The sequence below is a fragment of the Schistocerca serialis genome, unplaced genomic scaffold (genome assembly GCF_023864345.2).
Source record: "Schistocerca serialis cubense isolate TAMUIC-IGC-003099 unplaced genomic scaffold, iqSchSeri2.2 HiC_scaffold_1343, whole genome shotgun sequence".
Lineage (NCBI taxonomy): Eukaryota > Metazoa > Arthropoda > Insecta > Orthoptera > Acrididae > Schistocerca > Schistocerca serialis.
The window spans coordinates 1593781-1620317 of NW_026047562.1; the positions used below are offsets into that span (position 1 = coordinate 1593781).

The 26537-nt window shown below is 43.9% G+C and overlaps 1 protein-coding gene across 1 annotated transcript in view; it reads left to right on the top strand.

The window, feature by feature from the left end:
* The window catches only part of LOC126439765 (TD and POZ domain-containing protein 1-like), a 214763-nt gene that overhangs the window by 186693 nt on the left and 1533 nt on the right, over window positions 1-26537 (top strand). The window contains exon 3 of the mRNA XM_050090589.1: window positions 13055-13201. Within this exon, the coding sequence (XP_049946546.1) occupies window positions 13055-13201 (147 nt within the window). The remainder of the gene's footprint in view (window positions 1-13054; window positions 13202-26537) is intronic.

Genomic DNA, 26537 nt, shown 5'->3' on the forward strand with positions numbered 1-26537 from the left:
ACCGACGTATGCCGCTGGTGGTCACGGAAGGCGCCGTAACGGCTGTACGATACGTGAATGCCATCCTCCGACCGATAGTGCAACCATATCGGTAGCATATTGGCGAGGCATTCGTCTTGATGGACGACAATTCGCGCCCCCATCGTGCAGATATTGTGAATGACTTCCATCAGGATAACGACATCGCTCGACTAGTGGCGAGCAAGTTCTCCAGTCATGAACCCTACCAAACTTGCCTGGGACATATTGAAAAGCGCTGTTTATGGACGACGTAACCCACCAACCACTCTGCCGGATCTACGCCGAATCACCATAGAGGAGTGGGACAATCTGGACCAACAGTGCCTTCATGAACTTGTGGATGGTATGCCACGACGAATACAGGCATGCATCAATGCAAGAGGACGTGCTACTGGGTATTAGAGGTATTACAACCTGGACCACCACCTCTGAAGGTCTCGCTGTGTGGTGGTACATCATGCAATGTGTGGCTTTCATGAGCAATAAAAAGGGCGGAAATGATGTTCATGTTGCTGTCTACTCCATTTTTCTGTACAGGTTCCGGAACTCGTGGAACCCAGGTGAGGCAAGACTACTTTTGATTCTTAGTTTGCGAGATTAACGATTCTTCAGTTCGACTTTTATTGAAGTTAGAATTTTGTCTCGTGTAGATTTTTCATAGGCATTTATTATAAAGACAAACTTACGACCAAAAACTCAGTGGCAAAAAAACAGTCAGTAGAATGGGAAACCAGTCAGAGTAGCAAATTTTTACTTTTTATTTATTCGATGACTAATTTCGGGCCGAGACCCATTTTCAAATCACAAATCAAAAATAGTATTTACGAACATGTCAAAAATGTTTGTTGCACATTGGTATTTTCGGAAATGTCATTTGCGATTATGTTATGACGATTTCAAAATGGGTCTCGGCTCGAAACTGGTCATCGTATGAATAAAAAGTAAAAATTTGCAACTTGCGCTGTTCTTTTATGCTACTGATAGTAGTTGTTGCCCTAAGGTACTGCAACATGCTGGAAGTTCGCAAAAGAAAATGTGTTTGTAAGGTGCAGTAGCTGCTGTTAATTTTTTCCAGAGGAAATGTTTCTCACATGTATAACACTCTAGAATGATAGCAGCTTGCCGTACTTCAGACATTTGGTGGGTGATTTGGTAAATGTAATGGATACCTCTTGACTAGCTTTTTCCACCCAACTGATTAGTCATTCGACGGCTCTTCACTGATATGGGTTCTGACTTTGAGCCACGAACAGGTGTTAAGCAGTCCTTTAAGGACTGCATGGTTTTCGGAGGTTGGTGGTTACAGTGGGGAAGCAGAGCCACTTTGCCGGAGGACAGGAGAATCTCGCGTGTGTCTTTTTCAGCAGGAAGGGCGTCCTGGTTTTTAGCCGGGCGACGTGTCTCATATGTTACCTACAATGCAATAGTGCTGCACAATCGCAGTTCCCCGACTAAGTGCATAATGAAACTCATCGTATGTGTCAGTATGGGCACTGACTCTGTTGTGAGTAATTCTGCCCATTGATCACTTCACGATGTCTGCATACAGGGGAAAAAAAACCAAATGACGAAAACTGACGTTTGGTAGACACACAGCCGTCCATTTATGTAGCCTCACAGTTGCATTTGTGTGCGCTGGTGACGTGATGACGTTCAGAGGGAGCACATGGTCGTAATAAGGACTGAAAGAGCCACACACTATGGGTTTCTTCCAGTATTTAACGACCGTTAAGTTGTAAATGTTCCTTTCAGCTCTGCAGGAAGTTTCAGTACAGTAATGCAAAGTCTATAGTTACCGCAGATGGATGATGTATTGCTCATAATTACGGACTCGTTATGTATTACCCGAGTTGTTTACGTGAGAGAGCAGCAAGGCTCTTACATTTACTGGATAAACCAATCAGTTACACTCTTTTAAAAGGTAGTGTGATTCTTCCTCCTCCAAAACTGAGTCTCACTTACCTACACTCTTGAAACGACCGTGAAGTGCATGGCAGTGAGTACATCCATTGTATCACTTACTAGGACTTTCTCATGGTCCATTCACGTTCAGGGGTGTGTGAAGAATCATTAAAGTGCCTCTGTGTGTGCAGTAATCAGTCTAAACTTGTCTTCGTGATCTCTGCGAGAGCCATACGAATGGAGTTGTGATGTATACGCAGAGTCAGGATTTGACGTAGAGGTTTGTCTCCTCCAGAAATAACCTGTACTCAGTGCAGTCCTTAGCTCCTCGAAAAGCTTGCAGAATGGCAATGTTCTGAGCTGATTTAACAATTGCGGCAATCACTCACCCAGACGCAGTATAGAAACATTCCTATAATGCATATAATGTCTCGTAATCTGCACGAAACACGGCGCGCAATGTTTGTGTACGAAATAAAATGTTCACATGCGAATATCTCCGAAAATAAATCACTCACAAATCTCAGGCTTTCACAAAATATTCAGTACTGTAGTCGCTCTTTGTCAATGGCAAGAGAAGCAATAAAACGCAAAAAATTTCTTTATTTTGGAATAAATTTGATCAGCGCGATTTAACACAGGCGTTTACCAGAAGATGGTTCCCGAACAACTTAATCGGCTCCTAGATCGGAGGCACAAAGCCATACTCGTACGCACGGGATATGCTTAATTCCTATTGGCTAATATGTTAAACAGCCAATCAGATCATTTCGAGCACTTGTATACTTCAGGTATTTTGAATGTCAGCCAATCAGATTACTGCAGGTAATTTAGACGAGAAATCACGTGATTCCGAAACAAAATAAAATTTAATGAAGACAAAATTAGATTCCATTCCCCAACATAAATTACTTACAAGTTTAATGCTCAACGACCCTTCTGGCTGCCTTTTACGAAATCTACCTAAGTCGAGCATACGCCACAAATTCCACTATTGTACAAGAAACGTTCTCACACATACATTTACTTAATTTCCATGAAATTTCAACGTATCTCCTCAGACCCTGCAAAACACTTACGTAACCAAAACACGTGCATAGCCAAAACACGTGCATAGGCAAAACATGATGAGATAATAATTTTTCAAAAGTACTTTTTTTTTTTAGTCAGAAATCTGTCGTAATGAAACGAAAGAAAATTCCGGACAATTAAATTTTATGGACCAGTACTTGTAGTTGTAGTTTCAATTGATACTATAGATGAATCCATCACAGTCGTCCCTTAGGTAAAAATTTATATCTCCGAAAGTACTGAAGTTATTCACTTGAAATCAGCTGGGCCAGCGTGAGAACCAAAATTCTGCTCTCCTCCCAGCTCCGTGGTAAGCTACGCTTTCAGTGTAAGATGACAATTCGTAATAATTAGCTACATTGCAAACCCAGAAAGTGGTTGAAAAAGTGTTCATATAGCTGACATGGCCAGTTTCATCTGGTTGTTTCATTCAACTGATAAAACTGACCGAGTGAGTAAACAGTTGATTAGCCACTCACGTCTTGCTGCATCAGTGACCTGCCCATCATCCGTGTACTGCTTGCCGTGGAGTGCATCCTTCGTTGGACCAAACAGACGGAAGTCGGAAGGTGCGAGATGCGGGTTGTTCAGCTCTGAGTGATCCACCGGTCACCTTGAAGGAGAGCACGTTCCCACATCGCAGGAGTCACAGCCGTCTGCAGCTGACCGACACGCAGGAGGTCGGCCAGATATGCACAACCTTGTTGCGACGATGGCGCAGCTAGGCTAGGCGTTGATCACCAGTGAGCTCTGACGATGACAGACATCTCGCAGTACGACTCACTGCCAAATCTCCTCAGACATTCTGCAAGCGGATATGTAGATCTCCGATGCTCTGGTTTTCATCCTAAAGAAACTCAGTGACAGCTCTCAGCTTGGGTCGCACCTCCTTTACGGACGCCATTTTGGAGGCTACATACAGTGCTGTCAGCTGATGGAATTTCATGAAGCTGTAGGGGCTGAATAGGGAATATTCCACGATGTCTCACAAATTTCACATTTTTCCAACAGAAATTGGCCGAGAAAAAAGTGTAGAGTCGCAGATCGAATGCCTCCAGAGTTTTATAATTAGCTCAGTTGGATGATTATTCTTATGTATTTTAATCAGGGTCCTTGATCTTGGTGTGGCTAGATTCTTCACAATGCCTGTCTTCTTCTCGGCATCTGGTAGCAAGAAATGCGTGTGTTTGAGAATAGCTCCTCCTTAGATTTCTCCCTGAGGTCACTGGAAATTTGTTTAATATCGTTCTCGGCCGAAAACACTAACATCTTACTGCTATCTGAGCTGCACAGTGAAGTCGCTACCACAGCCAGGACAGACACACAGCCAAACCAGTTACAGAAGTACTCGCCTGCACGTCAACTGGTTCCGAAAATGACGAAGAGATTAAGGAAATGCTTTTTGAGAGAAAAGAAATTGGTCAGATCGTTAAGCGAGATGAAAACTTGTGATGCGGCATTCGAAATCGATAGTCGGAATACGAAGTGGAAGAAAAGTTGGAGGAAAAAGAACTGAAGTAAGGGAATGAAAGGGGAAGCTGCCTGGCAGAATTTTGCACAGAGCACAATTTAACCACTGCTAACAGTTGGTTTGAATCATGAAAGACAATTGTGTACATGTTAGGAGTCAGAATGCACCTCACTGTTTGAGACAAACTACATAGTCCTAATATTTACTATTACTTAACAAATAAAAATGTGCTCGGATCGAACCTTGTTCTCTCATAATGACTCTGGAAATTGCTAATGCCCATTCCAATCAGCTGGAAATTTATTTCCTGAACCAGAGATTACGAGTTGCAATTTTCATTTTAATCAACAACGTGGAAAGAAGTCCCCTCTTAAGAAAAACGAAGAAAGACATTGTTCTCTAACAATCTATCCAGAGTACGATATATTGTCTTAGAAACATTGGATAATGGTTGGTTGTCTATTCAGAAAATACTGTGTGAAAAACTAGTGTTTCGTCGATTATTTGACTATTTCTGGACCAGTTGTTGGTTGATGACGACCAGATGCCATCAGATATGTGGAATTGCAGTGGAAGGCCCCATCACATCGAAAACGCCTCTGAGGGGTGGAAGAAATTGATATTAATATATCAAAAGCTCAGCCAAGTGTTTATTCATAAAAAAAACCTTCGAGAAGGCTGATTAATTTTGAATTTGGATGGAAAAAGAATAAAGAAGTCTGCAATTCATACTGATGAGGCGACTGTAAAGATTCCAAATTGATGGCACCGTGAAATCGTTTCTGACTTGTGTGACCCACACACGGAAATTGCACTGAAGAAGAAACCATCACCACCATTGGAAGTTATATAAATATTGAAAAGTAGTTTAATGCAAGTTGTACTCATTGGAAAGCTTGTAAACAACTTTAATGATGGACGAAATGAGACCACTTCCTCACGGTTTTCCTGGGAAACGACACACCGACAGCTAAATACCTGTTGCAATTTTTGGAACATTCGGTAATGAAGACCGGTAGGGCTACCTTAAAGGTCATGCCTCTCCTAGGGCACCATCACGGCACTCCTATTGAGAGAGACTCTATGAAGAAAAACCTGTGTGGGTGGACAGCAAACAGAAAACCGGTGCAGAAGACACAAATGACAAGCAGCCACATCCACTCATTCGCCCTTCGTCTGCAGACCTGCTGCAGACCACTGCACGGTGTGTGGTCGAACCACTGTCCTCCCGAATGTGAGTCCAGAGTGTCTCACCGCCGCGCCCTGCATATCCAGTCCACTAGAGTTTCACACACGTTTCTCTGTCGGTTACATGGCGCAGACACGCACGAAGATTGTGTCTCCAAAATATGCTGAAGGTCTGTTTCTTAGACGAAGAACATGTCGATGCTCGAAGACTGTATGGAAATGTAAACGGCCTTACAGCTTTTACCACTTCGTTTATTGACATGCAGCAGCACTTGGATGTAGGAAAATACGGTAACAATACCTGTAAACAACACTAAAAAGTCGTTCATTATGCGTTTACAACGCCAGTGTCAAGAGTTTTGAGCCTATAACATTGAGTGCATACTTGGTATGGGGAGGCGAAAAAAACCGCAAAGCGATATAAAACGGAAGCAAATGTACAACTAACTAATGAGGGATGTGAAAGGAAGACTTGGGTTTGTCGGGTGGCTTCCAGAAGCCTGCAGTGGACGTGTTGGCCTGCGACCCTGCGCTGACTTCCGGCGCTACGCTCTGTACAGCACTGCCTCGGCGTCTCCATCCACGTCGAGCGGGCGTGACAGAAGCCTTGGGACGAATTAAGTCGGCACGTTTCGAAAAAAGTGGACGCCGTGCTCGTGAAACCCACTTGTCTGAATTTCGGAAACCAGTTTACAGTGTAGGGTGTGGAACTATTTCACGGACTCTGTCGTTTGCCCCCTCATACGACCAGGAGAGTCAAGAGTGATGTCGGAGCTGTGATAGAGCTTACTTTGGTTTAGCCATGACATATCTGTCATCTAATAAGTATCCGAACGTTCTGTGGGGCAAAGATGGTATACAAACAGATCCACGCCAAAAGGAGATACAAATATATATTTGTGCGAAAGTTCCACAACACACGTTCTGGAAATGGAGGCAACGAGTTCCATTGCAAAACTGCTCAACCTGGAAATACCTGGGTACACCATAGCTCGCAACAATCGGATAAAATGGCGACATGATTTATGATTGTATTATGCAGCATTCTTTACCACGGAGGTGGGCGCTGCATCTTTTTCTTAAGAAAGAAGACGCAGATATCAATCTGTTCAAAGGAGATTTAAACATACCAATGACTTTAGACTGTTACAGTGGTTCAAAACAGTTCAAATGGCTCTGAGCACTATGGGACTTAACATCTGAGGTCATCAGTCCAATAGAACTACTTAAACCTAACTAACCTAAGAACATCACACACATCGATGCCCGAGGCTGGATTCTAACCTTCGACCGTATCGGGCGCGCAGTTCCGGATTGAAGCGACTAGAACCGCTTGGCCACCATGGCAGGTCAAGTTTAATTGTGCCTACCCTGAGAAATTCACCGACGAAACTGATTTCTGCATTACATGTGCATTGCTTCTGATGACGTGTCACGGGTCTGAGGAACCTGAGATAAGGAGTAAGAAAATTTTTCTCAGAGGTGCCACGAGCTTGGATTTAAATGTCGTGTAACTTTAGGGCTGAAAGAAGTTTGTTGCTTTCCCAATTTTTTTGCTGAGACATAAATAAACCATCTTTTGACTGAGAACAATAACATTTGTAGAAGGTGAAAGCAGTCTATCATAGCACCACACTGGTAGTTATAAACCTTAGGTGATCACAAAGCAGTACGGACACAAACCTTAGGTGATCACGAAGCAGTACGGATCCTTGTCATTTGAAGGAAACTGGTGACATTGCAATTGATTTAGGGTGTACAACACTTTAACAGCTGATGTTTCATACAGGTATGCATGCGCCTCGTTTAAGTGTTGAGGGTGCAGTGCGAGGGCTGCTCAGTGGCACTGTGTTTCAGGACCACCCACCATGTCGGCAGTTCCGGAGGTTCAGAACACCACAACCGAGGCCCTGGCCGCCCTGGTAGACGGGGGTGAAGGCGCCCTGGTGACATTGGTTGCGGGCGAGACGAGGGTGGCGGCTCACAGGGCCGTGTTGGCAGCTGCGAGCCCCGTGTTCGCAGCGATGTTCGCGCACGACATGCTGGAGGCCAGCTGCGGCATCGACGACGTGGAGGGCCCGGTGCTCAGGCTCCTGGTGGCCTACACGTATACCCTGCAGGCCCCCCAGCTGCCCGACACGGCCCTCCAGCTGCTCTCGGCAGCCGACAAATACGGCTTGTCGGCCCTGAAGGCTGCCTGCGAGCGGCAGCTGATCGCGCAGTTGGCCGTGGAGACCGCAGTGGCGACGGCCATCAGGGCAGTGAGGCACTCGTGCCCGGACGCCACGAGGGCTGCCGTCGCCTTCATAAAGGACCACCCGCAGGTGATGGCCACGCGGGGCTTTGCGGACGCTGTGCACGAGTACCCGCAAGAAGTCATTGAAGTCTGCAGTATGCTCGGTGAGCCACCAGCAGAAGCCAGGTAAGCATGATTCCCTTTTTGGCAGTGCTAGTGTGAATTTGTCGTCGTCCTTGCTTTGTTCGTCCTTGCTTTGTTCGTCCTTGCTTTGTTCGTCCTTGCTTTGTTCGTCCTTGCTTTGTTCGTCCTTGCTTTGTTCGTCCTTGCTTTGTTCGTCCTTGCTTTGTTCGTCCTTGCTTTGTTCGTCCTTGCTTTGTTCGTCCTTGCTTTGTTCGTCCTTGCTTTGTTCGTCCTTGCTTTGTTCGTCCTTGCTTTGTTCGTCCTTGCTTTGTTCGTCCTTGCTTTGTTCGTCCTTGCTTTGTTCGTCCTTGCTTTGTTCGTCCTTGCTTTGTTCGTCCTTGCTTTGTTCGTCCTTGCTTTGTTCGTCCTTGCTTTGTTCGTCCTTGCTTTGTTCGTCCTTGCTTTGTTCGTCCTTGCTTTGTTCGTCCTTGCTTTGTTCGTCCTTGCTTTGTTCGTCCTTGCTTTGTTCGTCCTTGCTTTGTTCGTCCTTGCTTTGTTCGTCCTTGCTTTGTTCGTCCTTGCTTTGTTCGTCCTTGCTTTGTTCGTCCTTGCTTTGTTCGTCCTTGCTTTGTTCGTCCTTGCTTTGTTCGTCCTTGCTTTGTTCGTCCTTGCTTTGTTCGTCCTTGCTTTGTTCGTCCTTGCTTTGTTCGTCCTTGCTTTGTTCGTCCTTGCTTTGTTCGTCCTTGCTTTGTTCGTCCTTGCTTTGTTCGTCCTTGCTTTGTTCGTCCTTGCTTTGTTCGTCCTTGCTTTGTTCGTCCTTGCTTTGTTCGTCCTTGCTTTGTTCGTCCTTGCTTTGTTCGTCCTTGCTTTGTTCGTCCTTGCTTTGTTCGTCCTTGCTTTGTTCGTCCTTGCTTTGTTCGTCCTTGCTTTGTTCGTCCTTGCTTTGTTCGTCCTTGCTTTGTTCGTCCTTGCTTTGTTCGTCCGGCCTTGGTTCGTCCGGCCTTGGTTCGTCCGGCCTTGGTTCGTCCGGCCTTGGTTTGTTCGCTGCGTACATAGCATAATACCTTAATGTCATCTACTTACTGATCATCGGTCACGATGCTAAGTCTCTCGCTGTTTTCACTTCTTCTGCTTCTTATCAATTTCGCCTATCTCTGATTTACTCTGATTCCATATTCTGTACTAATTAGACTGTTCATTCCATTCAGCAAACCCTTTAATTGTTCTTCACTGTCACTGAGGGAACCAGTCATCAGCAAATCTTATGTCATTTCAGCCTGAATTTTAATTCGACTCTACAATCTTTCCATTATTTCCGTCATCGCTTCTTCGATGTATAGATTGAACAGTAGGGGCGAAGGATTACATCCCTGTCTGACACCCTTTTTAATCCGAATACTTCATTCTTGGTCTTCCACTCTTATTTTACCTTCTTGCCTCTTGTACATATTGCAAATAACTCGTCTTTTCCTATAGCTTACATGTATTTTTGTCAGAATTTCTAACATCTTGCACCACTTGATATTGCTGAACGCTTTCTCCAGGACCACAAATCCTATGAACGTCACGGAACTTCAATTTTCTTTTACGTTCTCCTGTGTATTATCCTTGTCAGAAAAGTGGATGCTTCAGCTGTTAAGTTGATTGTGCGATAATTCTCACGCTTCTCTGCTCTTGCAGTCTCCCAAATCGTGATGATTATATTTCTCTCTGTCAGATTGTATATTGCCAGACTCATACATTCTATACACCAGTGAGAATAGATCTTTTGCCACCTCCCCCAGTGATTTTAGAACTTCTGATTGAATGCTGTCTATACCTTATGCCTTCTTTGATTTTAAATTTTCCAAAGCGCTTTTAAAATCTGATTCTAATCACCAATATTTTCCATACCGTTTCCTCTTTGTTCTTCTGTCACGCCATCGGACAAGTTGTTCCAATAAGAGAGGCCTTCAGTGTACTCTTTCCAACTATCCGATCTCGCCTCTGTATTTAACACTCGAATTCCCATTGTGCTCTTAATGTTACCACTCTTGCCTCTAATTCCGTGGAAGATTGCTTTGACTTTTCTATATGCTGTGTCAGTCGTCCCAAGAATAATTTCTTCTTTGATTTTTTCACATTTTTCGTGCAGCCAATTCACATTAGCTTCTCTGCACTTCCTATTCATTTCATCCTTAAGTGACATATTTCTCTATTACTGAATTTTCCTGAATATTTTTGAACTTCTTTCTTTGATTGATCAACTGAAGGATTTCTTATGTTTTCCATTGTTTCTTCGCAGTTAGCTTCTTTGTACCTACGTTTTTCTTTCCGATTTCTGTTACTGTCGTTGTTAAAGATATCCATTCCTCTTCAACTGAACTACCTATTGAGCTGCTTATTAGTGCAGTATCTGTAGCCTCAGAGAACATAAATCTCATCTCTTGTTTCCTTAGTACTACTGTATTCCACTTCTTTGTACATCGATGGCTGCTGGCGAGTCTCGTAAAATTCAGCCTACTCTTAATCACTGCTAAATTGTTATGTCTCTATATCTACTCCTGGGTATGCTTTACCGTCCAGTATCTGATTTCAAAATGTTTGCCTGACAATAATATAGTGTGACTTTAAACCTCCCATATTTCGGTCATTTTCCAAGTATACCCCCTCGTCTAGTGATTATTGAATATACTATACCAGCTATTACTAGGATAAATTTACTGTAGAGCTTAACTAGCCTTTCTTCTCTCCTATTCCTATTATCAAGTACATATTCTCGTGTAACCCTTTCTTCTACTCCTTCCCCTACGATCGTGTTTCAGTCCCTCCATCACTATTACATAGTACTGAATTACCTGTTCAATATCCTCACTTTTTCTCCCTCTTCACCTTCAACTTGCGACGTCATCATGTATACCTGAACTATGCATGTTGTTGGTTTGCTTTTGATTCTCAAGAGAACATATCTATACTCACTTTCTGTCCTGCCTTTCTATTGATACTGAATCCTACTGCTGTTGCTACTACCCTATTCTCATGTGACCAGAAATCCGTTTCTTATTTTCTGGCCTCCCAACCACATTCGAACTCCTCACTTTCCAGCTCCCGAATCATAGAATGTTATCCTTTCGTTGGTTACTCAACCTTTTTCTCGTGGTCACCTCCCTCTTGGGCCTCCTCGCCTGGAGGTTTGAATGGGGGACTAGTCTTTTGCTAATGGAGAGACCGTTATGGCTCTTATTGAATCACATGCCACATGACATGTTGATGCACGTTACGTATCTTTATGCAGTGGTTTACATTGCCTTCTGTATCCTCACGTTGTTGATCATTGCCAATTCTTCCTCATTTAGGAGCAGTTTCAGGCCTCAAGGGAAAGAGAGTGCCCTGAACCTCTGTCGGCCCCTCCGCCCTCTTTGGAAAGGCTGTTCACTGAAAGAGGGTGACACCTGATGGTGGAAGTCTTCAGACACTAATGCTGATTATTCGTATTCAAAATTCAAGTGTTGGTGAGGTTCAAACCTGGGACTGAAGACTTTCCTGATTACTAAAAAAGACGCTACCCCTAAGTGACTGGCCCCAAAGAGTAGGGTATGACTCCTTGAGATGAGATGTCCAGTAAAGCAGGAGCTATGAACACTGGGGCTACTCATGCACACTGGGGGCAAACAAGAAGAGAATGCTCCAGGCAGCACAATAACATTGTCACACTCAATGCTGTGTCTTACAATCACTTTTCCTTCTCGTCTCTGTTCAGCTATCGCCCCGAATTTTTTCCGTGCATTCCCTTTCACTAAACAGACAGGAAATCTCTGCCCCCCTTTCTTGTTTGAAGTTCCCTGTGGTGTTACCAGAGGTCGTCCAGGGAATCCTATCAGGTTTCCTGCTATTGGGATACAGCAGATTATATTCGCTGTCCACCTACAGGTGTACGACATATCTCCCACGACGTCAGTATTGATGTGATGTTTTCATCCAGCTATCATTTGTTGCCTCTGTCTCTCGGATACATATGCTCCATACAAGTTTCTATTGTTTCCTTTTTAATTAAAAAAAATCCATATTCAATAAACTACAGGTTACTTCACAAGTTGTAAACATTGTCCATCAGATAAAATTGCATACACTGCGTAACCCATTTTTTTCTTTTAATGGTGGCCTCTACTGCAAACTGCTCAACACGAAAATTGTTGTTTAAGAAACACATCACCACTGCTGTCTTTTCAATTAATCGAATTGTGGAGACATTACATGCATATATATAGTTCTATTTGCTTTACTCAAATGCAAATTTTGAATATACTCTTTAAACTTTCATAGCATAGCTCTTGTAATTCTTGTCCATCTTCTTCATTCCCTTGGGCTTCACATGAAACAGCCCTTGCATATCCATGACCATATAGTTTCAACAGTAAGTTGATACCCCAACTCACCAGTTTGTTTCTCTATCGCTGGATCTCTGCCTCTCTCTCTCTCTCTCTCTCTCTCTCTCTCTCTCTGCCTCTCTCTCTCTGCCTCTCTCTCTCTGCCTCTCTCTCTCTGCCTCTCTCTCTCTGCCTCTCTCTCTCTCTCTCTCTCTCTCTCTCTCTCTCTCTCTCTCTCTCTGTCTCTGCCACTCTCTCTCTCTCTCTGTCTCTGCCACTCTCTCTCTCTTTCTCTCTCTGCCTCTCTGGCTGCAGTGATATAATTCAGCATCCATACATCAATTTCCAAATTACCGCACAACCAAAAGTAGCAGCCAGTTGACTTTAACTGCTTCTAAATTCTGTCTGATAGTTGTTCTGTCAGGGCAGCAAAATTGTTGGTCCTTATGTTTGGGATTTGGTTTGTGCTTCATTGTGAACAATGTGTTGTTTTGCATCTTAAGCTAGACCAGTGGAGAATATAGCAGAAGTAGTGCAGAAAAAGACGAGTTAATTGGTGGTACAGTCATGTTAAGTGACAGGCTGGTGTTGTTGGCACTGTGTTTTCTGTTGCCCCGGTGGTCAGTCCCTCAGCTGTACCGCCTGCAGTGAGCCCCTATGTGAACACGCCCACCCACACAGTGTTTCTCTGTGCAGCTCGCCGACCGCCACAGGGGGCGGGCCCACCCCCAACTCTGACCGTCAACCCCACAGCGGCCACAGCCAGACTCCTGCTGCAGCTGCGCCTCCCACGTCTGCCCGACACACCCCTCCACCTGATGATGCAGCCGTCTCTCGCTTCCGGTGAGTTGTGTTGCCACACGTGCCCAAGTCTTACCCTCACAGTACTGCTTATTTTGGCACTAACCAGCCGATATAGTAAATAAAATAAAATAGATTCCTTCAGTTTTTGGATAGAGGTTACAGTTGGCATTAAACATTACTCCTTTCTCACTTTTTTGGCTATGATATTTTGAAGACTGAGCACATATGCAGAAGATTTCTCGTTCTCTGTATTTGCCGTGAGAATTACGTTCAGTTCAGAGTCACTCAACTGTAGTTACGTAGGAAGTGTCCCATTCAAATCATACCCATTTCCAAATTCTTTATGTATTGATGTGTTTAATATAGATTTTGTTTTTAGTGATGTTTGTGTGTCTTACAAATTGGTTCTGAAGTAAATGGGTGTGGAAACGGGATTTTTCACTCAATTCCACTCAACAAAACCTATGTGAATGGTTGTAGATATATGTTGTTGAAGACACTCAGGAAGAAATGGCGAAAGAAAGGAAAACAGAAATACAAGTAATAATGACAAAAAGTTAATATTTAGTACAGTAATGAGGATACAGCTTGTTTTGGGTATGTCTTAAAATGTAATTCGAATATTCCTTAAATGGTTCCCTGGTCAGTTACATCTGTAGTGACTATTGGAAATCTGTGCCGCACTGGAACAGGAACCCAGATTAGCTGCTTATTGCAGGCAGTCTCCTTGAGCAGTCGGCTGCCTGAGCACACCTCATCGACACTTGCACTAGAGTTCATCCACTTTTGGGAAGAGTAGCAAGAGGGAAATTGAATCGGTGGATGTGTTATCTTACTTCAGAGGATGTACATCAGAATCTCTGCTGGTAGTGTTAGCAAATCATGGGTAAAAAACATCATCCACAATGGTAATTCTACGCCAGCAAAAGCATCCAGCTGGTCTAATGGTTGAGGTATCTGCTCTCGAGAAGTGAGAAATGCAGTGGGTGTGGCTGAGTGGAGGTGCGTACAGCACTGTATGGCTCGTCACTCGTAAACAAACTCCTGTATTCGATGGATGATGGTCACCAGGTGTGATGAGTAGTGGATTTGATTCACCGAGGAGAAGTTTTGCATAATTCCATGGTATAGTTAACTATTATTTTTAGAAAAGGGCAACCGATGTGGGCAAAGATAGTTGGTCCTACTGAAAATATACTGCCATCTCAAATTGAACTGACATGTTTGCAAAATGACTCAATAGCTGGTGGATTTCAAATTTATGCTTCAGTAACACACACACACACACACACACACACACACACACACACACACACACCTGGGACCAACAGCAGTGAGACTCTTCGACATGCCTTTTGAAATTAACCAGAGCAGAATGCAATAAGCTATTGTATAATACAGAAATTTTCTCCCACAAAGGGAAACGTGGGAGCCAAACAAGTAATTTAATGTGGATAATGTGGCAGGAGTCTTTTGAATGGACTCGACTTATTCCCTTTTAATAGTTTCCACAATGAAACATTGTCTCAAAATGTGGTAGAAAGCCCAAAGACATTCTGGTCGTATGTAAAGTACACCAGTGGCAAAAAACAGTCAACACCGTCACTGTGTGATAGCAATGGAAATGTTCCCGATGGTGGTGCCACTGCAGCGGAGTTACTAAATACAGTTTTCCTTAATTCCTTCACGAAAAAAGGCAAAGTAACTATTCAAGAATTCGAAACCAGAACAGCTGTTAGTGCTGTATTTTTAGAGGAGGCCGAAATGCACGCGTTTACATACACGCAGACTGGCGTGAGGTCTGGAACAGGACAATGTCTTTAGAATTGCAATAAAGTACGAAAATCTTGTAATACTTAACTTTAATCCACATTTGTAGAACATCGCTCTTGATGACACAGAAGTATAATAGCAATAATAACAAAGGATAATGGCGCCTTGCTAGGTCGTAGCAAATGACGTAGCTGAAGGCTATGCTAACTATCGTCTCGGTTAATAAGAGTGTAATTGTCAGTGATCCCCTTCTGGCAAAGTCGTCTGTACAACTCCAACTGAGGCGAGTGCTAGTAAGTCTCTCTAGACCTGCCGTGTGGCGGCGCTCCGTCTGCAGTCACTGACAGTGGCGACACGCGGGTCCGACGTATACTACCGGACCGCGGCCGATTTAAAGGCTACCACCTAGCAAGTGTGGTGTCTGGCGGTGACACCACAGTTAGCATGAGTGACGTAAAAGTACATATTTTAGGTGTTGTGAAACAACTCAAATCACTTAAGAAAGGCAAGTCTTGTGGTCCAGATGGAATACGAATCAGGTTCCTTTCAGAGTATGCAGACGCAATAGTGCCTTTCTTAGCAATCATATACAACCGTTGACTTGACAAAAGGTCTGTTCCTAAAGAATGGAAAGTAGCACAGGTCACACCAATACTCAAGAAAGGAAATAGGAGTAACCTATTGAATTACAGATGCATATTATTGACCTCAATTTGCCGTAGGATTTTGTAGAATATACTGTACTCTAACATTATGAGTCATCCTGAAGAAAATGACTTACTGATACATAACCAACACAGATTCAGGAACTATTGTTCTTTTGAAACACAGCTAGCTCTTTATTCCCATGAAATAATGAGTGCTGTCAACAAGGGATCTCAGACCGATTCCATATTCCTAAATTTCCAGAAGGCTTGTGAGGAATGGTATCAAAAGAGACTGTTACAGGGTGTACACGTCCTGGGACATCTGGGAAAGACTCGGGAATTTTTTCATCCGGAAGAAAACTGGGAAAAACCTGGGAATTTTTTAGAAATCTGGGAGTTTTTCATTGCTTTTGTTTTCAGTTAATTTTTGTCATTTTGACTGTTAAGAACCGATACTCTAACAAAGGGTATTACTGTATCCCGCTACTGCAGAATAATACTGAATCTATAAAATATGAACGAGAGAAAGAAACTTAAATTGCAAAGGAAATGCGTCATATATATACACTCCTGGAAATGGAAAAAAGAACACATTGACACCGGTGTGTCAGACCCACCATACTTGCTCCGGACACTGCGAGAGGGCTGTACAAGTAATGATCACACGCACGGCACAGCGGACACACCAGGAACCGCGGTGTTGGCCGTCGAATGACGCTAGCTGCGCAGCATTTGTGCACCACCGCCGTCAGTGTCAGCCAGTTTGCCGTGGCATACGGAGCTCCATCGCAGTCTTGTAACACTGGTAGCATGCCGCGACAGCGTGGACGTGAACCGTATGTGCAGGTGACGGACTTTGAGCGAGGGCGTATAGTGGGCATGCGGGAGGCCGGTTGGACGTACCGCCGAATTGCTCAACACGTGGGGCGTGAGGTCTCCACAGTACATCGATGTTGTCGCCAGTGGTCGGCGGAAGGTGCACGTCCCCGTCGACCTGGGACCGGACCGCAGCGACGCACAGATGCACGCCAAGACCGTAGGATCCTACGCAGTGCCGTAGGGGACCGCACCGCCACTTCCCAGCAAATTAGGGACACTGTTGCTCCTGGGGTATCGGCGAGGACCATTCGCAACCGTCTCCATGAAGCTGGGCTACGGTCCCGCACACCGTTAGGCCGTCTTCCTCTCACGCCCCAACATCGTGCAGCCCACCTCCAGTGGTGTCGCGACAGGCGTGAATGGAGGGACGAATGGAGACGTGTCGTCTTCAGCGATGAGAGTCGCTTCTGCCTTGGTGCCAATGATGGTCGTATGCGTGTTTGGCGCCGTGCAGGTGAGCGCCACAATCAGGACTGCATACGACTGAGGCACACAGGGCCAACACATCATCATGGTGTGGGGAGCGATCTCCTACACTGGCCGTACACCACTGGTGATCGTCGAGGGGACACTGAATAGTGCATGGTACATCCAAACCGTCATCGAACCCATCGTTCTACCATTCCTAGACCGGCAAGGGAACTTGCTGTTCCAACAGGACAATGCACGTCCGCATGTATCCCGTGCCACCCAACGTGCTCTAGAAGGTGTAAGTCAACTACCCTGGCCAGCAAGATCTCCGGATCTGTCCCCCATTGAGCATGTTTGGGACTGGATGAAGCGTCGTCTCACGCGGTCTGCACGTCCAGCACGAACGCTGGTCCAACTGAGGCGCCAGGTGGAAATGTCATGGCAAGCCGTTCCACAGGACTACATCCAGCATCTCTACGATCGTCTCCATGGGAGAATAGCAGCCTACATTGCTGCGAAAGGTGGATATACACTGTACTAGTGCCGACATTGTGCATGCTCTGTTGCCTGTGTCTATGTGCCTGTGGTTCTGTCAGTGTGATCATGTGATGTATCTGACCCCAGGAATGTGTCAATAAAGTTTCCCCTTCCTGGGACAATGAATTCACGGTGTTCTTATTTCAATTTCCAGGAGTGTATATAATAAAACACAGTGCTCATACAAGCGTCTGCCAACAGCAAAATGTGTGAAAGGCTGTAGGAAGACAATGCAATGCTTCGTAACAACAAATTACCTCCGATGAGCGTTAAGTCACAACTGTTTACATCAGATTAATTTAAGCAGTTACAAGCGGAATCACGCGCATGCGCAGTTGAGTCGCGTCTGAGTAGTATCTTCTCCCACTTCTGGAAACAGGAATGTCGCTGTTGGTTCTGTACGCAGCAAACCGGAGTATCTGAACCGGGCGGCAATTTCGGTAGTGGGGGGGGGGGGGGGCAAATTCGTATTGTCGAGGAAAAATAACCTTGTTTCACAAAGCGGCTAGGGTGGCGCCACCATCTAACCGTCCAGTATTGACCTGGTACGAAATATCATAGATCTGGGGCTGATGCGCAGAGCTGTTTGACTTACAGTGGTTTGGGGGGGGGGGGGGGAGCTCCACGTGATGTGTGTTTACATTCAGTGATTTTGCTGTTTCCTCTTCGTTTATTGTTCTCACGCGAATGGAAAAAAAATGATTTCTGTCGTTGGGAACTACCAAGTGAATTAAAATACATTCACATAATTACGGAAGGCTAAAATATGTTACTAGTTCCAGATTTTAATATAATATCCACCTTTCTGACTGTCAAGCATTAATCGCCTTGCATAACAACGAAGTTATTTTTGTCACTTTGCTAAAGAAATTCGGCTTTTATTTATCTTTTCCACTGAGTCAGCCAGTTTGTTTGAAATGATGTGTTTAATTCCACACTATCGGCTAGATTCGACTGTTCGCTTCATTTCAAGTGCAAGTTTTCATTTTTTAGCACGTGTGGCATTACGCCATAATAAAGAACCAAACATGTGACAATACAGTGCTGGTACTCCAAGAAAATTTACTCCCCGAAAAGCACACTGAAAAGCTTAATATCAGATCGAAGCCTACTTTGTTGGGAATGTGGACATACGCATGTGCACTTCAACGCAAATTATTCATTTCAGTATGGTTCAAGAAATTCCAGCTCTCTTGTAGTATCCTCTGATCCCTTGTTCCTTTTATGACATAATGTAAGATGTTTTAATGTTTTACTCATAAGAACATACGGGATTCCTACGTCGTCATAGCTGCGCAAGCGCAGGGACGCCTCTTACCTGAAGCTCTCTGGCAGCTGCTGGAACAAATCTATTTCTGACAGATCGAGGGGAAATATTACGAATTGTGGTTTGAAAAGCATTATCTTCAAAGTAAATTTCCTTTTACGCAAGATGAACTGTTGTTGTTGTGGTCTTCAGTCCTGAGGCGGGTTTGATACAGCTCTCCATGCTACTCTATCCTGTGCAAGCTCCTTCATCTCCCAGTACCTACTGCAGCCTACATCCTTCTGAACTGCTTACTGTATTCATCTCTCGGTCTCCCTCTACCATGAACTATGTGCGAAAATTTACGATGAATTTCTTAAATCGCAGAGCCTTTGGCTCTAATTTAAAGACCAACTCTTTGATGACAAGCCATTGAGAAAAATTTCGAACCCAGAACATCAGAGATTTATGTTGGTGTTAAACATTTTACTGGCACATTGTGTGATGTATCTTAAAGTGCAAACGCGCAAGAAAGATTGACATTATATGTGAAAGCTTAGCTTCTCTTGTAGCTTATTCATCTTCGCGACAAATATTATATATGAAAGCTTTGCTTTTCCTGTACCAACACTATGTAATTAGTTTAAACCGTTAACTTGTCCAGTTTGTGTTTTTGCCCTAATTGAGTGATGTTGCTATTCGCTGACTATATCACGTGTCCTATGTTCTGAATACCCGCTGTCATCAGCTGGCGAGATCACGTGACATGAGCTGTGACTGCTTACAAAAGCGCATAACAATGTCCACTTCAATGCTTCGGAACGTAACATGCAGTGTTTTGTGAAATTCGAATTCGTACTTTTGTAATACTAAAATATGCAACGTATATGTTGCTGCACATCAAAGAACTTCCCAAAACGTGTTTTCCCCCCTGTGTTCCCTTTTCTGAAGTACCGGGAAATTCTAAGCCGCTGTATAAAACCATAACCATTCAAATGATTGATAAATTTTACGGTTCAGAGGGAAAGTATACTCTCACTTAACACGGAAAAAGTGTATTTTCACCTGGGAGAATGTCTTTTTCACCCGGAGGAGTCTGTATTTTTAATCGGAAGATCTGGGAAAAATTCGGGAATTTTTTTCCTTCTGTGCGTAGACACCATGCATTAATCAAATTGGGTGCGTGTGAAGTATCGCCTCAGTTGTGTGACTGGATTCGTGATTTCCTCTCACAGAGGTCACAGCTCAGATAGACGGCAAAACATAGAGTAGAACTGAAGTGATATCAGGCGTTCCGCCAGGTAGTGTCAAAGGCCCTCTGCTGTTCCTGATTTAAATAAATGATCTATGAGATAATCTGAGCAGCCCTCTTAGATTGTTTGCAGATGACACTGTAATTTACAGTCTACTAAAATCATCGGATGATCAATTCCAATTACAAAATGAACTAGAGAGACTTCTGTGTGGTGCGACAAGTGGCAATTGGCACTAAGCAAAGAAAAGTGCAAGGTCATCCACACGAGTACTAAAAGAAATCCGATACATTTTGGGCATACGATGAATCGCACAAATCTATGGGCTGTCAATTCGACTAAATACCTAGGAATTACAATTACGAGCTACTTAAATTGGAATGACCACACAGATAATATTGTGGCGAGGGTGAAACAAAGACTGCACTTTGTTTGCAGAGCATTTACAAAAGCCCACAACGGCATTTTATTAAATTTCGATACATCGGAAACTACATTTTAAAAATATGAACAGTCATAAACAAGTTCTATAATCCCGCAATCGAAGTCTGTTAATTCCCGTCGTGCGGCCATCAAGACGTCGGAAAGCCTTTCCCAGGAGCCACCTCAGTACAGGTGACAGCGGCGCCAACGCGCTGCCCTTTTGTACCTTGTATACGCGATACTGCTGCCATCTGTATGTGTAGATATCGCTATCCCATGACCTTCTGTCAGCTCAGCCTGTCTCTGCCTGGAAGCACCCGGGTGGTTCTACAGCGCAAAAGACCTGCTGTCAATTAGAAATCAGAAACTACTCGAAATTGTACGTAGACGGAATAGATTTTAAATAAGCTAAACATTTATTCAAAACAAGTGATGCCTTGTCATCCACAAACTAAATACTTTCCTTAGTGAAGTATGGTTTCACATTTTAATGAACAATATGGTCAAATTGCACACCATCGACTGCTAGACACATTTGGAATGGCTGTTTGTTTGTGTGTGTGTGTGTGTGTGTGTGTGTGTGTGTGTGTGTGTGTGTGTGTGTGTGTGTGTGTGTGTGTGTGTGTGTGTGTGTGTGTGTGTGTGTGTGAGAGAGAGAGAGAGAGATAAACTGGACAAGCTACATTGGATGTTACGTCGTTGTGTGGTCTCGCGCGTATCATCTGACATACCTGGGGTTCATGTCAGACTGTATCTTTCAGTGCTCCCCGTAGAAAGAAATCCATTTGAGTCAGATCAGGGTACCTGGCTGGCCTATGTACTGCAGCATTCCGTCCCATTCAACGACCAGGAAACTTTCATTCATTGGTCACTTTGGAGCAGGCGAAGACTCTGGGCAGCGGTCGTGTTCGATCCACATACACTGTCGCTTGTCCACAGAACTACCTCCAGAAGAACAGGCTGAATGTTAGTAAGAATATGTGCATACGTGTTTCCATTTAATCACCCCGTGGAAGAAGGAAGGTCCCACAGTATAATTTCGTATTGTGCCAAATCATACATTGGTAATTCAATACCGTTAGTATTCTACCTGATGAAGTGAGCGCACATTTTCAGAATCGTTTGCCATGCACTGCCGTGCAGAAAGACAAAATTTTGAGCCACGTTCAAAATCACGTCCTCAAGAGTTCCCACTGGAGTGTCAGATGGCAAGGGTGGCATTAATGTAAATGCGAGGTGCGAGTGACACTCGTCTGGCTGACCCCTCATTCAATGAACACAGGATATCTTAAAGAATACCCGGTCTGCATTTAAATTCCTTCGTCCGTTTCTGAAGGGTTGCCCTGCAAGGCAAAGGAATTTTTCGCTTTCGCAAATAAGTGTATGCTTTAGGTGACAGAGCTCTTAAAGTTAATGCATGGGCAATGTCCTCCGAATTCCACTTTGCCCTTTTATTTTCATTTAATAGACATCTTATTTGTGCCGGTGTAAAACACTTTGACAATACACTATTTACACTTTTGTGCAATACGACTTTTGCTTTCACGCCAGATGACTTTTCTGCCCGCTTCGACGAAAGAACACGTCGGAGGTAGTTCGTTTTACTTCGTAAGGCTGCATCACATTTTTTGGTGCCGCTTCTTTCTGTGCATTCAGTTTTTTTAAAAGTTCAATCTCGGCCCTGAGTTCCTTAATTTCCAAATCCTTATTCACTACTTCAGCGGGTTCATGAACGCAGTCTGTACATGTGCTTCAGTCGACTTTCTTTTTTTTTTTCGGTAACACAGTTTCTAAAGCCGTCAAAGCTCGCTTTTGCAAACTTGTTGCTCCACAGCGTTGTGCACGACTTCCGGATCCCTAAGGAATGAATTTGATTTTAATTTTATTATTCCTAAAATTATTTACGGAGTGGGCCTACTATTCGTAAAATTTTTGACCAAGTACTATGCAACTGCATTAATTTCTCACTAAAAATCAGATCAATTGACAAAAGCGATGCAATATGAGTGGCATAAGCGGCTACAATAGCTTAGTTTGATAAAATAAAAATGTAATAGAAAATACAAGTATACGAACGCTTAACCTCCAAGATGGGAGTCAGAAACCATACCACTACGCTGCGAAGTCAACTGGTCAGCATCAGCTATTGCTTCAGAAGTAAATGTAAACAAATTACGCGAAATATGATGATTTTGTCATTTTAACTATATACTAGCTTTAAAATAGTTAACATATCGAGAATACTTAAAAAAACGGCTATTTCTAAGACAACTGTAGCTATTATATCCAGGAGGAAAAGCAAATACACTTGAGCAACATTATTTATTGCCTGTGCAATATAGCGAGTGATTCACTCCCGTAAAGCAATATAGTAATGCGTCAAGAAGCATTGCATTTATGTGAATTCGTTTGTATTACGGTAATTTTTCAGTTTCAATTATTGAATGTGTTACGTATGTGCAGACGTCTTACCCTTTCGTTTGCATCGCCGCTTTCCGCAATTTCTTGTCCACGCCAGTTCGGAATGTTTATGCAGGGGATTGCTGCTGGTGATAACTTCTTTCTTGAAGGTAACCCCAGAAGCTCATTTCTCAAATCCCGTTCACAATCTTCTGGCCGATAATGAGCTGACCACACACGTGCAGTTTTCACATTCACTTCGTCCTTGTGTTTGCATCGAACCATCCATTGACGTCGCAAGTGCTCATCCTTGGGAAACACGTGATACGTAACGTCCGTCGTCGTCCGAGCACTGTTAAAGCAATGTGCCGCGGCACACTTACAGCGAGCCTTGATCGTGGCTGTCTCAAAACTGAATGCTCGGCACTGCAGCCTCCTCTCCTCTCCGTGACGTCAAGGCGCGCGAGGGCGTCTGCGAGTTTTTTTACTCGCTAGGGGCCGGAATGGCCTGCCTGCTTTTCCTATATGCCTCGGTTCCGAAATGCCGTGCCGGCGATTCCGCGGCGCGCGCCTTAAATCAGTGGCGACGCACTGTGCAGACCCATCCGGGCAGCGTTCATTTTTAGGTAAATGAGTTGGCACCACTGCGAGACAGCAGTCGATAGCCATCTCCCGAAACACAACATTGTGGAGTAAATTACATCAACACAGGAACAGAAATCAAAAGCCAGGGTTGCTACATCTATTACGAATATACGTCAGAACCGAATGCCTGTTCATCTGAATGCATTTTCATCTACAATTTCCTCCAAAATGGATGGATATATTCCGAAGCGATTATAAACGAAATGTGGTGTAATTATGCCGGACAACTGAAGACTTGCTCTTCCATTGTGTTTCCTCTAAGAGGTAAAAGTTCCCCTTGATTGGGTGGATTGAAACACTACCATTCTTGTGATATGGGAAACTCGTCATTTCACGCGTTTTATTACTCAGATTCCTACTTCCTTTTTGTCATTGTGTGTACAATGTTATGTGTATCGGTTATTTAGTGTGTTGTCACGTGTTAGAAAGGTTACTGGTATTTTAAGAGTATCAGCGATTATTTGTTTAAAAACGGATTACCGCATTTGTATTAAAATTTGCTATGACAACCGATTAAAATGCATCATGGTTTTAGAAATATTATATACTGCTTTTGGTGAGTATACTATGAGTGAAATAGGTGTTTACGACTGGTATAAACATTTAGAAGAAGATGAAGATGACGAGAAGGTCATAATAGAAGACGAACTGAGAGTCAAACCAAACGATGCGTAAACCAACACTCGATCGTCTCGGTGACAGATGGCCGAGACCACTGAAATGTGAATGTTACGTGTCTGACGGTAATCTTTGGTTTTAACAGTACAGTGCACCACGACTCCTTGTCCCAAGATGAAACGGCCAGTAGGCAGATCTTCTCACCAGCTCAACCCCGATGGCTTGAAGCAACGCGGAAAGGTGTCCCGCTTTGTGGCGGAACAGTTCACCGTTTCTGCACTGCGATAACGCACCTGCTCACACTTCATTGCGTGCTTGTGCATGTTTGGCTAGAAACAATACTGTAGTGATGTCCTTGGCCCCACGTTCGCTCCATGTGTGACATTTGTTCCCAAAAATAACGACAAACCTTAAAGAGCTGTCTTTTACATAAGATAAGAGATTCAAACTGCACATCTGAGAGAACTAAACGCTACCCTAAGGATTGTTCCAGAACAGTTTTAAGCATTGCAAGAACCACTGGAATAAATGTATAATATGTAATGGGAAATATTTTGGTGAGACGACATTGATGTAGACCAATAAATAAACCAAGTATTGGATTCAACATTCACCGCTGTTTCTTCCACTATCATATTGTCCATTTTGGTGCCAATGTCACGACCCTGTCACCGTCTTCTAAGAGGAATGTCGTTGGTTCACGACCCAAGTTTCGTCGACATAAGAGTTCTGTTAATTTCCTGACTTGTATCAAGTATTTGCATCGCCAATCAGTCATCACTTCTCTCTAGAGGGATGTTTCCTTTACTTAGAGGTCTGTTTCAAGTAAATCGCATTTCATGCAGTGTCTTACGCTAAACAGCTTTCTTCGAAGGAAAATAATTTTTTTTGTTTTTATGGCAACTAATTTGTGTAATGTCAGCACTAGTTTTTAGCCATACAAAAGTCCCTATGATTAATCAAATTACCGATTTTGAGAAGCTGCTTGCAATGATGGATTTATACTCCAAATTTCGTAGTGCACTTTCTTGGCGGCTCTGGCAAACCACGTGGTTTATTTTCGGTCGCCTTTCTGATGGGTCCAATAGCGGCAAGGCTGACTTGTGTGTAAACTACAATCCTTTCTTTTTGAGACTGGCAACATTAGCCCCCAGTTCTCTCTGTGCCGACTCTTTAATACAATCCGTGATTGCAACAGAGGTGACTGAGCCATTTTTACCCCAAAGATCGTAATTCTTTGCATTATGCAGATTTTCCTGTGATGTGGTGCACTTGTCGATCATGTCTGAATAACATATTCGTACATGTCCACAGAGCATTTCACACGGTGGATTACTGTCGACTGTTGAAGGAGATAGAAACGTGTGGATTAGGTTCCCATGTATGTGAGTGGACCTCAGCTCTTAAGTGACAGAACCCAGTATGTTGTCCTCAGTGGAGAGCGTTCGCCAGAGGCAGGAGTTCTCCAGAAAAGGGTGGTGGGACCGCTGTTACTGTTTGTATACATAAATGGTCTGGTGGACAGGTATCTGCGGCTGTTTGCTGATGGTCCCCTAGTGTACAGTAAGATGTCGTCGTTGAGTGAGTGTAGGAGGACACAAGGCGAGTTGGACAAAATTTCTAGTTGGTGTGACGAATGGCAGCCATCTGTAAGTTGATGCAGGTGAGTAGGAAAAACAGACACGTAGTGTTGAGGTGTTCCGCTAGACACAGAGGCGTCGCTTAAATGTCTGAGCGAGAGTTCGCAAAGTGATACGAAATGGAACGAGGTTGAGAGGACTGTGGTAGGGAAGGCGGGAGGTAGACTTTAGTTTGTTGGGAGAATTTTATGAAAGTGTGGTTGGCCTGTAGATGAGGCTGCATGTAGGCCGCTGGTGCGACCTATTCTCGAGTACTGCTAGAGTGTTTGGTATTCGCAACAGGTATAATTAAAGGAAGACAGCTATAGGACTGAGAGCTGAGCTGCTAGATTTGCTACCGGTAGTTTAGAGTGACGCAGAGGTATTGTGCAGAAGCTTCAGGAACTCGAATCGGAATCACTGGAGGGGAGGCAACGTTCTTTTCGAGGAACTCTGTTGAGAAAATTTAGAGAACTGTCTTTCGAGGCTGACTGCAGAACAATTCTAGTTGTGGCAATGTACACTTGAGGCAAGGCGTGTGAAGATAGGGTGAGAGGCATTGTCGCTCGTACAGAGGCATACTGGCAGTCTGAGAGGCATTGTCGCTCGTACAGAGGCATACAGGCAGTCGTTTCTTTCTCGCTCTACTTGGGAGCGGAACGGAAAAAGCAGATGACTGCAGTCAGTTGAGAACTTTTTATATGTACCAGTTACTACTATTGTTTCATATGGTTGCTGCTCCACCTACATTGATTATTTTGTACTGAATGCAGCAGTTTTATTACGTCTGTAGTTTCTAGTTGGTATTTCACTTGTCTTTGGAGCTTCTTACTGGCTCTCTCGCTTGGGATTAGCCTTTAACTTGCATCAGCTGTGGAGAGAGGTTCCCGCGACATTGGTTAAAGTTCAGCAATGCCAGATCTA